Here is a 16,448-nt window from a genome sequence, read left to right on the forward strand (position 1 = left end):
AAACCTTGACTTTCTATTAGGACTCAGAATTCTTAAGAATATGGACCTGAATCACAGATCCCCAAGTTCTGTTCCCCTCTCTGAAGCCCTATCCGTGCCCTCCCTACAAGTAAAAACACCAGTAAGGGTATGTTACAATGATTTTTTACTGAAAATGGAAGAAAAAGATAAAGAGTGCCATTGCTAAATTAGGTTATCTGGTTTTCAATGTGTCTTTTTTTAGCCATCAGATAGCTTTACTGCAGCTGGCTGAATTTAGTGTCTTCAAATGTGGGTGACTAGGGCAATAAAAGGAAACGAACTTTTTATTTTTTCATTTTAAGAGAAACCAAATAAAATACTCAACAGGATTTTTTTCCCTAATGTGGCCATGCAAGCACAGCATGGCTGATTTGCAACTGAGCACTATTAACATCTATTTATAGCCAGTATTTTCATAGACGAATCACATTTACCATGAGACTGTTAATATTAAGGGCTCAACCAGCTCTGCTGAGCACCCCATATAATCTTACTACATCTCTTTCCATTCCCCTTCCAGGGAACTAAGTTATAGCTTTATGGTTCCATGCAGAGAGAGGGGGAAATCCAAGTGGAAATGTAAAGCTAGCCGGCAGCCTGCTCTCTAAATTCAGCAAGTGTGGGATGTTAAGCACGTTCAAACTTAAGGCACTGAATCCCTTCCAAGTTTGTCCCTTGGTGAAGAGCATCCTACAGTTAGCACAGACTCACCCTGCATTATGCAGCCATCTTGCCATCAAAACGATTCATCCCTCAAATTTCCTACCAAACAAGTTAAAATAAGACCACTTTATAAAATGTCACATACACTAAAACAGAACTAATGACTGTTCAAGGTGCTGTCAAATAAAAAGGAGGAATGCAGCGGATGTTCACCTCATTTTATGCATGTGAGAGTGTACTCAGGGAGGTGGGGGTGAGAGAGAGCGAAAAGTCAGGGTATATATGATAAAAGTTTTCAAAATTCGGTGACATTAACAAGAATTTTCTAGTTAGTCTTGGGGATCCAGTGTCCCTTCTCCACGCACATGTGTGCGCGTGAGCGCACACACACACACACACACACACTGAACTTTGTGTAGGTACCAGCACTACCCTGATTTTGATATTAATTTCCCTGTCTTTGATGTCTCCCATGAGAGTCTCCACGCTTAGACTACCTTTACCAAGCCCTTTCCTACAATCTTTACTACAGGCTAAAAGTCTTTAAGATTAAATAATATACACAAAGCACTTAAAACAGTGCCGGGCATGTAGTAAGAGGTCCATACACATTAGCTACTTCTGTACACTCCAGCTACTTCTATGAGATTCTCAGTACCATTTTTCTGAATTTCTAGCCAGTGGTTCACAGATGAATCATTTTTACCATGAGGCAGTTCCTACTTACAGCCAGTCAGCTCTGTTGAGGACTGCATGATTCAGTCTTTCAAATGAATCCCTGATGAGTTACAACTCTGTTGAACACTGAGGAGACAGACATGAACAACAGGGGCCCTAAGCTCACAGAGCATGAACAATAAACCCATTACCAGGTACCATTATCTCCATTTTACATTTGAAGGCTCACAGAGGTAGAGTAGGTTGTCCAAGGCCACAGAGCTAACATATGGGAGCAGCAATTAAAGTCCAGATCCATCTGATCCCACAATCTCATAGTCTTTCTGTTATGCTATACCTCCTGCCTTCCCCCAAGATGCCAGCAAAGTGGTTGAGAAAAGCCACTTTGTGGCCTTTAAAGTTTAAGAATAACAATGCATTCAGTTAAGTTTCTGCACATAAATAATGCATGAAAACAAAACATTTTTACTGAATGGACCAATTGCTGAAAGGGCCAGGGAGTTGTGACTTCATATTATTCAGATTTTTGTGTAATTCTGGGTAGCCAGAATTACTACCCTGTACCCATATCAACAAAAGGGACATTAGTCCAGATACAAAAATAAGCTTGCACAAATTGGCTAATATGATAACTGACATAGTAGGTACTTCATAAATATTTGTTGAATAACTTAATGTTGAACCAGGATTTTTTCCTTTACTATGTATGCCTTCTTATAAAACCCTAGGTAGATACAGCATAGTGATTTGCTGGACTCTGGAACCAGACTGTCCAAGTTAGGACCTGGCTCTGCCACTTTCTAGCAGTATGACCTTTGGCAAGTTACTTAACAGCTACAAGCCTCAGTTTCCTCTTTTGCAAAATGGAGATAAACAACAGTTTTTAAGAAGACTAAATGAGTTAATCAAAAGAAAGCATTTAGAACAGACTTGTATTTGGTAAGTACTGAATTTAATGTAAGCTACCATTATTATTACTTTCTTCTTTAAATTGGAGTAGATGATTGGTTACCTCAACATCATAGTAAATGATCAAGACCAAAACCAATTTCTTTCACTGAACCTTTTTGAAGTTCTTTTATACAAACAAAATATCCTCTTTCCACCATTCAAACATGAAAATAAACAGGTACACAGAGACTAAATTATGTTTAGTGCTCAATTATATAGAATAAACAGTTTTTGCTATCTAAAGATTAATAAAGAATGATTAAGAAAATTCAATTTTTATAGTAAAGAGTTGGCTAGGGGCATGTATATTGGGGGAAGGTAGTAGGTAGAATAGGCCTCAGTTGACATTTGGTCATTTTCTGTAACTAGATTAAGTAAATAATTGCAAATTCTCTACTAGTCCTTCTTCTTCATGAACACATCCTTACCAAGATACATCACGATTTTAACCAGCTTAAGCCAAAGAAAAACTGACCGAGGTCACCACACAGGAAAATAAAGTAGAATCCGCTTCTCAGGGCCAACTACACTGTATCTGTATCCATAGATACAAGACAACAGAGAAGCAGAGAATTCTAAAGCGGGAAGTCCCGGGACCTCAGAGATCATCTAGTCTCAGGCGTAAATCCTGCAGTCAGGGGGACCCACTGGGGAGTAAGGAACAAGGTAGAGGTCAAGGCAAAGAACCCCTCGTCCTTGTTTCATCCTGAATGACCTCACGGGGCCAACCTAGACTAATATCCTCATTTTACAAGTGACAACCAGAGCTTTGCTAATTAAAAGCAGAGTTGAGATCAGAAGCCATGTTTCCTGATTCCCAGTCTATCGCTCTCTTACAGTCCTCAAGGCTGCCATTCTATGGCTCTGAGAGTCACAGATAATCAACACATTAGGCTGTGTTAAATTTGACAACTAAGCAGGTTTTCTCCTTGCAAAACCATCAGGCATTATGTCACTACCAACACTTTATGAAAAGAGTAAGGCATCATTATTTGGTATAAGCAAAAGCAACTTTCCATTCTGTTTTTTTTTTCTTTGTAACCTGAAAATCCCAAACCACTGTTGCCATTACAAAATTTTTCTTTTCCTCAGTATGCAAGGCCAAGCACAGATGCATTAAAAATTTGCCAAGAGAAACAATGAAGTCACTGATAATACAAAGCATGAGAGTATCATGAAATTCATGTCTGTGTTTTCTTCCACTCGATACTTAATTACTTCTCATTACTGATCATTTTGTGGTTGTTGGCAGAAGGGCAAGGAAACTCCACCATTGTAAACATGACGAGACACACTCCTCAGTAGACCAGAAGTCTGCACACGATGGGTCTGTTCACAAACTCAGTGTGAGAGCCAGCAAGAATGTTGATGCTATTTTCCCTAGCCCTCAAAGAAGACTGGTGGTTTCAGAAAAACTCTAATCAATTTTAAAAGAACATGGTATAAAAATGTTTCAGGTCATTCCTTTTTTATCGCTTATAAATATCATCATTGGCAAATGATCTGTGCTCTCCTGGCAGATTTCACTCAACTCACTTTAAGAATGAGGTGAGAGGGAATATAGCAAATATTTTATAATAACTATAAATGGACTATAACCTTTAAAAATTATGAATCACTATATTGTACACCTGTAACATATAATACTGTACATCAACTTTAACTCAATTAAAAAAAAAAAGAATGAGGTGAGGGAAGATAGAACATATACAGAGAACCATTCAGTTTTCTGTAGCAGTTCAGGGTTGCCTTAAACTCAAAGAGCACTACTTATGAGCAATGCTTAGCAAGCTACCCTGCTAAATAGAAACTTACATTATCTTGGAATTCTGGAAGGCATACCTTGGATAAGATTAACGGTGGTAGAGGAATCTTTATTGATTAGTAGCAGAATACAAGTTGATTCTTATCAGTAGGCTATTGTTCCACATATGAATATGTGGGTAAGAGGAAAGCACAGGAATGCATCACAGAAATCATAGAAATAAACTTATGCTTCCAGGAAACTAAAAGAAGTAAAGAACCAAATATATTTTACCCCTCTTTTAAACTAGATTTTTATTTGATTTTCACAGAAGTCTGAATCTGTAAGTGTGACAGACCTAGAGTTTTTCAAAGATGGCTGCAGTTAACTAAGTCTTCCCCATCCTCTGCAATGTGACTCTGCAGCTCCTTCCTGAATTTGGGCTAGCATGCCATTCTTTCACCAATAAAAATAAGGCCTTGGAGTCTCACACTCTTGAGATGCTGACCTGAGACCACCATAAGGGGAAGCCTGGTCTAGCCTACCAGAGGTTGAAAGCCCATGTGGAGCAGAGATGAGATGATCCAGCTGAGATCTAGCCCAACTAGCTGACAGTCAGATATGGGAGTGAGCCCATCTTAGACCATTCACACCCAGCTGAGCTGCAAGATGACTGAAAATGCAGAGTGGCCCATACAATTTTGAGCCATTGTTATTTAGCAATGTTATCTAAGTTGTGGGATAGGCCACAAAATAGAAAGAGCAAACCATTCACTCTGTTGAACAGCCATTAGGTATGAAGCATCAGGTCAGAAACCCTATGAGACATATGAATGGAGACTATTAATATTTGGTGGAAGACATGGATGGCCCTGCCCTTCATGTGAGAACATATCTGTAAATAAAGTGGTATGTAATATTTATTTGTTTTAAACATATCTGGTCTACATTAACAACCTTCCATTACTCCTATAGGCCAGAGCAATGATCTTTCTGAGGTGTTTAAGACAATCCAATGGGGTGGGAGAAAAATAATTAGATATCTTATTTTTTTATTAATATTTTTCCTTTTTGAATATGTTTTCATAAGGTACATAGCATATATTAATATGCTAGTATAGGAATATTATTTATAAACACATAAATACACACATAATGGGGTTTTCCACAGTCATAAATCTTATATATCCTCAACCTTCTATCCCTACATAAAAATGTACTCCTTCTATGTCTTTGCTTTTCTCAAATAAATAAATCCTTCCTTGGCTACGTAGGGGAGAGTCAGTGACAACTACTGCCACAGACCACTGTTTATCTGTATTGTAATTATTGATAAGTAATCTCTTCAGCAAGGCTATAGGCATTTTTCACACACGGTGTCTGTATCCATTTCAGACAGGGTGTCTATAGCCATCTGTCTTTGGCAGTACAGTAGCATGACACATGATTTTTAAGAGCACAGGTTCTGGAGCCAGGTTGCCTGGATTCACATCCCAGTTCTGCCTCTTATTAGCTGTGTAACCTTCATCTGTGCTTCCATTTCTTTGCTGTAGATGGAGATAATAATATTCCCTACCTCACAGGGTTGTTATAAGAATTGAATGAGTTAATAAATGTAAAATGCTTAGAAGAATGCCTGGCATGTAGTAACTGCTCAGTAAGTATTAGCTGTCATCATCATTACCACCATCATCACCACCATCACTGTCTATCTCCAGCGTCTAATAGAGTAAATAAATGTGTGATGGAGGGAAGTAAGAAAGAACATGAGTTGTAGAGAAAACACATTATGTGACTTGTTAAAATTCTGAAAATGAATGTTTTAAATTTCTCCAGATGCACATTATAACTTCAAGGCAGGGTGTCCCACTAGTATCACTTGATAGTTGGTTTGTTACTGACAAATAAAATATGTAAATAATAAACACGTAAGGCAATAAACACCTTCAAGTTCTGCTTTTACATCCTGATTGTTATGATGAGGCTACTGAAAATTCTCAGTTGAAAATTATTGCTGGGATTATTTCCTTAAGCATTGTCTTTTAACTGTGATCTCTCCTCTGGTGAAAATCAAAAGTCACAGGTCCATATGTAGTCCATATGTAGCATTTAGATTTCTGTGGATTTCCTATAAGATGCAGACCCACAAACCCATGTCTTTTAAATATACTATTGATAATCTATGCTAAAAGAAAGGCACAGTGGCAAGAATCATTATACATCCTAGGAGAAAGGGGGCCACAGAGATCACCTCCTCACCCCCCCTCACTTCACAATTCAGGGCACTGCCCTCAGAGAGAGTCAGTGTCTTAACTAATCCGATAGCTGATTTGTGACAGAATTCTTTTCACATGACTTCTGTCTAGTTCAGTGCACTTTTCATGATCCCAGATTTACGAACTGTTTCCATAAACCTTACATTTGAAAATATATCGCTTGTATTAAGGGAAGTAAGGAAGCCACACCATAAATAACCAATTTAGTGCACGAAACACAGTGGGCCTTCAATAAATGCTTGTTGAAGGATGGGTGGAGAGATGAATGGAGGCTTAGCTGGTTGGCTGTGAAGTCCTCAAGCTTCCTAAACTGTTCTACACTCAGGTTTCTCAAGTGGTGCCAGCAAGCTGGGAGTGGTAAGAGTCACTTCTTAAACAGAGTACCCAAGAAAGACACAAAGCCATTCTTTCAATCTTCTTTTGTTTCTCCCTTTATTCACGGCTCACAACTCATTAGATGAAAGAGGTAATCAAATAAACTTGCTTCAATTCTTGAAAATTTTTTCTAACTATAAAGGTAATAGAGAAACACTATAAAATTGGGGGAATAAAAATAAAGTTAATAATAAAAGCTAATGTTTATTGAGTGACAATTTTGTATGAGGTATGTTGCAAACATTTGACATGTGTTGACTCAGTTAATCCTCACACCAACTTTAGGTTATAAATATACTACTACTATCATCCTCATTTTACAGATGAGAAAGGCACAGAGGTATTAAGTAACTTGTCCAGAGTTTTATAGCCAATAAGTAATGGAGTAGAGATTTGAACTCAGGCAGAGTGGTTCCAGAGTCCATGGTCTTAGCCATTCTTTTATACTGCCACTGTTCAAATTTTGCTTTCCAATGCAAATTATAAAGAAAAGAACTGATTTAAAAATTGATAAACTTGACTAAATTAAAACGTAAAACTTCTATACCACAAAAGACACAAAGTGAAAATGTAAGCTACAGACCAGAAAAGATAGCATCAAAACATACAATCAACAAAACAGTTATTTATAGAGTATGTAACGAATTCCTACAAATTCATAAGAAAAAGACAAATAATACAAAAGAAAAATGGGCAAAGACTATGAACAAGCAATTTATGAAGAAATTCAAAGGGGCTCTAAACACATAAAAGGATGCCTGCTCTCATTAGTTATAGAATGCCAATTAAAAAGTCAGATACCATTTCACTTACCATATTGGTAAAAATTATAAATTCCCTAATAGCAAGCATTGATGAAGATACAGAGCAATGAGAACTCTTACACTCTGCTATAAATTGGTACTCCATTTAGGAGAGCCAAAATCCCATTCCTATGCTGTAAAGAATACTACCTGAAGAAATGGATGTTCACAGGAAAAAAAAAATGCACAAGAATGTTCACAGCTGCATTTTTTCTAATACTAAAAAAAGTAAACTATTTAAACATCCATCAACAGTAAAATGGATAAGTAAATGGTGGCCTATTCATATAATGCAATACTATATAGCAGTTAAATATGTAAAATAAGTAAAATGGAGCAAGCAAGAATCTCCAAAATATAGGATGAAAAAACATTTTCAGAATGATACATTCAATATGCTGTATTTACATTAGGTTTGAAAATCTGCAAAGCAATACTATATATTGCTCAGCAATATATACACATGCATTAAAAGTATAAAGTAAAGTATAAAACATGCGTGGGAATAATAAACACCAAATTCAAGATGGTTACTTCTGGGGTAGGGCGGGTATAGAGTGGGTTAAGGAAGAGGTACATAGGGACTTCTACTATATCTATAATATCAATATTTTACTTAAAAAACTGTTTTCTAATGTATATAGTAAATTAGGATTTTACAAATCTGTGTGCTAGCATGTAGTGATTAATTATATTTCCATACTTTTCTGTATGCTTGACCTTTCCAGATTTTTTTTTTTGGTCACGCTGTGCACAGCACGTGGGATCCTAGTTCCCAGACCAGGGATCGAATGCGTGCCCCCTGCAGTCGAAGCGCAGAGTCCCAAGCACTGGACCGTCAGGGAATTCCCTCCAGATTTTTAAAGAAATATTATTACAAATGAAAAGCAAGGTACCAATAATGATGAAAGGGACTTCCCTGGTGGTCCAGTGGTAAAGAATCCACCTTCCAATTCAGGGGACACGGGTTCCAACCCTGGTCGGGGAACTAAGATCCAACATACCACGGGGCAACTAAGCATGAGTGCCGCCACTACAGAGCCCACGTGCCCTGGAGCCTGGGTGCCACAACTAGAGAGAAGCCCGTGCCACAACGAAGAGCCCGCACCACAACCAAGAGCCTGCGCCGCAATAAAAGATCCCCACATGCCATAACTAAGACCTGACACAGCCAAAAAACATAGAAAATAAATAAAATAAATAAATATTTAAAAAAATAATGATGAAAGTTTCATGATTTTTAGTAATGAGTAAAATTAACAATCTGCTTGAACATCACTGAAGCAGACTATAAGTTCACTTGATGTTTTCTCTTTCCATTACAAACCTCAAAGGCGGAAAAAATTATCTTGCTATTGTAAATTAATTTGGATAATTATATCATCAGATGTGGAACTAATATGTCCCTGAAATATTAATTTATTTTATACTGTTTTCATAATGGTTAAATACTATAGGCACTAGTGTTCTTATTTTGTAGATAAGGGTCCTAAATATAAATCCTTGACTTATCTGAGGTCAGCTCTGGAATTTTAGCAGAATGTCAAGGATACAGCCAGGGACCAAGCCTTCATTCCTTTAATATTAGACTTTACTGTCATAACAAAATAACCCAAAGTATTTTGTAATTCTGATGCTTGTCTCTTAAAGCACCGAAGGCTAAGAAATTTAAAAACTCTTTTTAAACTTCCACAAGGAAACACTATAATGTGAATGTGAAGAAAGTTAGAACAATTAGCAAATTTACCATTTTACTATTACGTTAAGTACATCTTATGTAAGCACTTAGGCCTAGGTTGGAGGTATGACCCAGGTCCCTGAGGTAGAATGCTTGGTGGATGAAGTTCAAATACACAGTCTGTTTACCCATGGACATAAGTGGCCTTAATCAAAGCAGAACACATTTTTTAAAATGTTGATTTTAAAAACAGAAGTATAAATAAGACTGTGATTTATGAATCTGCTAATGCCCTTCTCTGCTGTAGACTTCAGAAAGATTGAGTCTTTGGCTGTGGTAAATATAACAAGAGTGCAGACTTGTCAAAGCAGTAATAGGAGCTCTTATTAAAACTCTACTTCCACTAAGAGTTACAAATTGTCTTCCTTCTTTCCAGCCCTTAAAGAATGCGTTCCAGAAGCAGTGACACAGAGGGCTCAGCCCAAAAGCAATTTCCAAGACATAGTGAAGACTACAGTTTCCAAGGTCCTGAGAACATGAAGCAGAGACAGCAAGACAAAGACCCCACCAGTGAGTCGGATGCAATGCTTCCGTATCCTAAGTCACACAGTGGTAATGGCCACCAAGGAGAAGACCTCTCAAGAGACGACTTATTATTTCTTCTCAGCATTCTGGAGGGAGAACTGCAGGTCAGCTGGGTTAGAATTATCCCCCTCATGCTTCAAGGGGAAGGCTGCTTATGAATTTTGTGTGGTGGCTGCCACAGAAATAGGTATTTGTGCTTCATACTTGTATATACATGAAATCAAAGTACACATTCACAGAATTCTCTTCTGGCAGCACGAAGAGCAATTAATCACATCTAAAAGGGCTGTTGTTATGACATGCGATTGGCATGCACATTGTGAAAGGTCACATCCTCTGCCCATGCTGCTCACAAGCTTCAGTGCACAGGCACGTATGGGTAACAATAATAGCAGATGACTTCTGGACTGGTTTAAACAACAATAGGTGCTTTTGTACCTCACATGAACTGGCTCCTAGACTTGCCCTGGCATTATTAACCTATACAAAAAAACTAAAAGCAGCTGCTACATATATAGAAGAATCTTATTTCCTATCCCTGAAAATGAAAATGCCAGTCCATTGAGGCATATCATGTTATCTGCTTGTCAAACACAATAAAAAATGTAGAGTCTCCCCATGTTGTATAGTGATCACTTTTAAAAACATTATTAATGTGTAACTAGACTGTAAGAAGGATGAAGTAAAGGGACATAGTTTTGCTACCTTTTCTAAAAGGTGCTATAACCAAATATGATTTGTTTATATTTGAAGGAGAAGAGAAAAAATACTCAACTACACAAGAAATCACTTGCAGAGACTGCTGGTAGATAAAGTGGGCTTTCTGAAATGCTTTTTGTTCCTGCAGGCTCGAGATGAAGTCATAGGCATTTTAAAGGCTGATAAAATGGACTTGGCTTTGCTGGAAGCTCAGTATGGGTTTGTCACTCCAAAAAAGGTGCTAGAAGCTCTCCAGCGAGATGCTTTTCAAGCAAAATCTGCCCCTTGGCAGGAGGACATCTATGAGAAACCAATGAATGAGGTATGTATCACATCAGGGGTGTGTACCGAGTAAGCTCACCAGCCAGTAAAGCACTAGGCCTGGCAGGTGAGCAGGACATGTAACTCCTTTTTCGATTATTTATAGTTGTATGTTTAAAATCTTCCCCAGGTAGATAAATACTACATGCTCTACAGGAAAGAAAAGGAGAATAAATCATGGATGGGATGTTCCCACTGGGTTTGTTTCTTGACATTAGACTAAAACCTAACAAATGCAAGAGAATTCCTCTCTTTTGCTCTCTCCCCCTCTTTCCCTTTTGTATAAACACATAGACACACAGACACACACAGATACACACAGACATACACACTCAGACCCAGACACACACACACACACACACACAGAGGAATCTGCACTTCTTTTGGAGATCTGAAGGCAATAATAAAAAACAGATAAAGTTTAACCATAGAAGTTAATTTCTTTGAAAACACTGAAGTATTATGTCATAGAAATTCTGAGCATGAATGGAAACGATCTGAAGAATTATCCAGGAAACAGAGTTTTAGAGAGTATACGTTTTAGATGAACACATAACTTTTTTCCTTCAAAAGTTTAATGACAGTAAAGACTTTTCTCCCACCAAGTATGCCCAACAATGACAACAGCAAAGATGAACAGTCTCAACACGGCCACCACTGCACAAAGATACAGCACTGCTTGCTCTTTTACTTGCTGATATTTCTGAAACTCCTTGGCATCCTTACTTTATTCTTCTATTTTCTTCTGAGACCTCAATGGAAAATTTCATAATTTTTCATTTTTATAAAAAGTAAACAACTAGGAGCATAAGTTAAGGCTAGAGAGAGTGAAAGCAAATTTTGGGCAAATTTCCCCCACATACGCTCTGGCAACCTACCTCAGGACTGACCTCTAATGTCCTTGATATTCTTGTCTTGAGTGTCTCATGACAGAAGCCTACCATCTTGCCAAATTGTGAAAGAGTTTGGTCATATGGATCTGCTTCTCTGAGGGGTGAGGGTGAGGATGAGACCACCCAAAGTCTGTTGATTGCGCTTTAATCCAAATTTTAAACAAGAGGAGCCGAAGCCTCATTCAAGTCAATAGTGTTAAAACTGTATTCTGGCTCCCAACACAGTGACTGTGAAACAGCATTAAGCACAAATTCCCCAACCAGTATAAGTGCAAATGCAAGTTAATTATCACTGAACATATACTCACAAAACTCCACAAATGGCACAACCCCTCAACACTTCAGAGTAAAATGAAACAGAATAATTCCAAACTTATCCTGAAATCAGTAGGAAAAGTTTTAGCTACTTTTGTAAGTAAATAATTCTATTGTACACAGGCAAAACTGGAAACACCCTCTCTGCAAATGCTTGCAATCCTAACTCTGCAAAGTGTCCCTGAAAGTTACCCATAATTTGGCCTTGCTTTATGAATCCAACCTTCCTTGATTACTCAACCAACAGATACCCCTACACAGACACACACACACACACACACAGACACACACACACACACACACACTTCTTACATTCCCATCTCCATGATTTGTCCGTTTTCTTCTCTTGCCTACTTCCGCCTGATAGATTTCTCTCCTCAGCTACCAGTCTCTCCCAGTTCCTTGAAGCCCCTATAATTCTATCTACCCAACAACCCAGTTGCCTACCCTTTTCCTCTATCTAGAAGTAATGGGTGAGGGGGGATATCCAGAAAATAAACAATAAAGGGAAATTCTGACTAGGAGTCCCTAGATAGGGCTGAAGAAAAGAAATAAAGTGGGGTGTTCCCACTAAGACCATACTGGGGGGCACCCTAATTACATCAGGGTAAGGATGTGCACGCTAAAAATTTATTATTTTGTTTTCCTCCATCTTCCTCCTTTTATTTTCCTCATAGTGTTCTTTTAAAAAAATGTGAAAAATCTCAACCATGTCTAGGGTAAACTAAAGGGGATTTATCTAGTCATAAGGCAAAATACCTTAGAAAAACAAACTGTTCTCAGCTATGTCATATGTTAGGAACACTGACTTAAGGTGGAGGCCTGTAAGCTAGAACAAAGGATGTGGATGGGGAGAGAGGGAGGGAAAAACTCAGAGTCCAGAACAGTTTTAACCTCCTATTCCTTTCCAACCTAGGCTTCTATACTAAAAGTTACCTTAAAAAAGATACTTGAGTTAATGGCCTAACATATTCTTAGTTCTTCCAAAAAAGATATCAAGAAAAATATAACAACAGTTTGGATTTATCAAGGTACTATAATAAAAGAATCTACATACCTTATTAGCACTACCTTAGGGCAATTCTTAAAGTATTGATACTTATTTTAAGCAACTATATAGTTCAGCTTTTAAATTTCATTTCATAATTTTCATTGTATAAAAATAGTTGTGCTTCCTGTCTTCAGGGTGCTTAATGTCTCTTTTAAGAGTGACAGACAACAAGTGATCACACAATAAGTATATAATACACACTATGTTAATTTTTGTGGTGAAAACCACAAAGCACTATGAGGGAGTATAATGGGGGATCGAATTGAGATAGAAGAATCAGGAAAGCCAAGTTCCAGAGAATGAGTAGGGGTTACTCAAGTAGAACATAAAGAAATTCCATTTCCAGAAACATTGTGGATGACATATCATGAAATCATATCACTAAAAAATACATAAAAACATTAGATAAAATATCTAGCATACTCTTAAGTGCATGGATGAGCTTTACATGCAGCTAGAGAAATCCTGAAGCCAGGAACTAAAAAGGGAAATTTCCTCAGACTAGCTTCTGGCTCCACATATTTTCAATCTTTCTCTTCTGTAATCCACAATCTTCCAGTGCTAGGAACCAAAAGACATATTCATTTTGCAGTATAGCCTCTGGTTTTTCACTTCTGAGCATGGCTGGGTGAGCTGGCACACCCAGAATGCTACCAAGATGGACAGTTGAGAGGTATATTGTGAGAGTGATCTGAAGCTCAGTAGATGACCGAATAAGAATGACACAGGACTATCACCATTCAGGGTGACAGCAAAACAAGGAAGGGCTTTCAGAAGAGTCCGGTAGGGGTCATGCTGAGACAAGAATCATGCCCCCATTTCCAGTATCTGAGATACTGAGGCAGTGTGAGAATGGGCAGTCTCTATTTTAGAATGCTAGCATTATCCAGGAAAACCAGGTTTCAGTAAAGACAGGGAAGAAGATGGAGCATTTTATGAATAGCATATTTGGTTACCTTTGATCTACTAAAACAGCCAAATAATTTCTCTACTGTCTGAACCAGCTTTATCTCTACTAGTATATTCAGGGTAATCAAAGAAAAAGACAATCTTCAAATACCCAACAAAAAAGAACAAAGAGAACCAAAGCCATAGCTCAGAAAGAAGACAAAGCCCCAAATTAGGGTGGTCTGTGACTCAGGAGCTATTAAAACAAAGGTCATTATTCTTTCCTAAACATATATTAAGCAACCAAAAGCAAAAAGACTGACGATCTCTCTGTCCTTCACTCTTTTTGACCACGGGAGAATCCAACCTATTGGAACACATTGGACTTCCTTCATCCTAGGCAAGGAGTTGGATTGTATTAGCGGTTGCGGGTAGGATATGACATCAGGGAGGCTAAAATGGTAAGCTTGTTATTGCACAGTAAACATTAATGAGTTACCTTTTTAATCGTTCTTCCCCTGACACTCCCTAAAGTGACTGAGTCTTCCTGTTTTCTTCCCCAGGCTTCATTCAATCCACAAGTGGGGCTAGATCAAAAAGGGGCAGTGGTTCTTTGATAGTCCCTTAGTGCTTAATGATACACCACCTTATACTGCTCCTAATTGTTTAGTGTGTATATCTTATCTGCCTAGTAAGAGTATAAGCATTGAGACTTTAAAATTCTCCCATGGCAACTATCATAGTACTAAATGCATATAGCATAATAGACGCTTAATAAATAGTTGTGGCCTTGAGAAAACTGTGGCAATACAATTGATCTTAGAAATCAAGGCCAACCACTACATTTATAATCGAAAAACCTGAAGTACACAACGGTTAAGTGGCTTGGCCAAGCACACACACACAATTGGTGGAAAATGAAATGAGTTCAGACAAGCTCAGGTCCATCATTTGATCTGTAGGAATGAAGAAGAGACTGAATTAAGAACAACTGGCATATTTTCTAAGAGGCATTTTGGGTACGGAGAAACGAAGGCACAGAATAAAACTTCAAGCATAAGCTAAAACATATCTAGAATCACTTACACTTTCTTTGGGAACTTTCCCTCTGCAAGGTCCCTATTTGACACCTTTCCAATTTCTGCTGTTGACAAACATGAGGTCCTTAGCACCAAACAGCATGCAGTAAATATAGGCCATTCTTCAAGAGTCATGGAAGGTGAGAGAAGGAAAACCCAGAGAATTAGACATTTCACTGATATGAAGAAACAAATAATTCTACTCAGGAGTGACCAGAGAAAGCCATAAAGGAAGAACAGGAAAAGTTTTGGGTGGAAGGGGAAAAAGGTTTATATGTCCTGGCACTGAAAAAAGCAGTCTTGAAGCACCACGGTGTGTTCTAAGAACTACCTGAAGTCTGGTGTGGCTAAAGGCTGGGTGAGAAAAACGGGAAGGTATGGAATGAGAATGGGGTGGAAGTGTCAGGAGGCCAGATGGTGAGAAACCTTTCAGCTCTGAATAGGAGAGTGGAGTAATCCCACTGGTGGAAGATTGTGCTGTCACTGATCAGGACAGGCTGGATGGGGGTGAGGCTGAAGGAAGGGAGAGCCCTTAGGAGATTATGTAACAACGGGCAATGATTCTTTCCAACCTTCCTTCCTTTTCCCTACAAACAAACAAACAAGCAAACAAACAAAATAAGGAGGAAAAACACAATGGAAAGCAATAGTAGATTAACTAAACCTTCTCTTTTTGGGCTAAACTAAGTTTAATATTCATGTCCATACAACTACAAGAAGCTATCTGAGGAAGTTTCCTTTATGAAGCCTCCCTTAGTCATTCATTTATGCTTTACTAAATACCTATTATAATTATTTATTTATTAATTCTAGGGCCGATCTTGTGATAAATTGAATGTTTCTCTAAGTCAAACGTCAAGCTCCCTAAATTAAGGCTGATTCTATTACTATTTCACTCTCAAATTCTAAAAGCAGTTGATTTGAATTTCCCATATAATGCAGTCTAGTGTTTGGGCAACTGGAAGTTTTCAGAGAACTGTTGTTGCTTGAGACCCAGGACAATTAACACTACAACCTCCCTCTCAGAGGATGGTCATTAGTTAAAAGTGACTCTGCCAGCAAGCAATACAACTTAGCAATTTCAGCTTCCACAAAAGGATTGGTCACATTAATTAAAAATCATCACCTATATGACATAATGAAGTATTTTGTGTGTGTTAAGGCACCATTATAAACCCATATTAGAAAACTAGACAACCAGCCTAAGCGTTTAGAGGTCAGTTGGGTTCTGTATGCTGGGACACCTTTATTCCCTTCTTTTTCTGAAATCATTTGGCCATTTTTGTGCTTTGGATTCCTAGTTAAGTATGTGCTTTTTAAGGATGTATGATTTAAACTGGCTTCAAATTCAGGGTCACAAATTTTCAGTCTTTTACAATAAAGGCAAAGGGCAAAATCAACCAATATTATCAGTTATAGTTTAGTATT

The 16,448-nt window shown here is 38.0% G+C and overlaps 2 protein-coding genes across 6 annotated transcripts in view; one reads left to right on the forward strand and one right to left on the reverse strand.

The window, feature by feature from the left end:
* The window catches only part of CMSS1 (cms1 ribosomal small subunit homolog), a 382,923-nt gene that overhangs the window by 243,469 nt on the left and 123,006 nt on the right, over positions 1-16,448 (reverse strand). The gene's annotated exons all lie outside the window — the stretch shown is intronic.
* The window catches only part of FILIP1L (filamin A interacting protein 1 like), a 224,398-nt gene that overhangs the window by 95,685 nt on the left and 112,265 nt on the right, over positions 1-16,448 (forward strand). For all 3 annotated transcript variants that reach the window (XM_067739115.1, XM_067739116.1, XM_067739118.1), the window contains 2 exons: positions 9,626-9,878; positions 10,622-10,795. In XM_067739115.1, coding sequence (XP_067595216.1) covers positions 9,636-9,878; positions 10,622-10,795 — 417 coding nt within the window. In that variant the 5' untranslated portion in view covers positions 9,626-9,635. Of the gene's footprint in view, positions 1-9,625; positions 9,879-10,621; positions 10,796-16,448 lie in introns of those variants that run through there.

This window comes from Pseudorca crassidens, chromosome 5 (assembly GCF_039906515.1).
Source record: "Pseudorca crassidens isolate mPseCra1 chromosome 5, mPseCra1.hap1, whole genome shotgun sequence".
Taxonomy (NCBI): Eukaryota; Metazoa; Chordata; class Mammalia; order Artiodactyla; family Delphinidae; genus Pseudorca; species Pseudorca crassidens.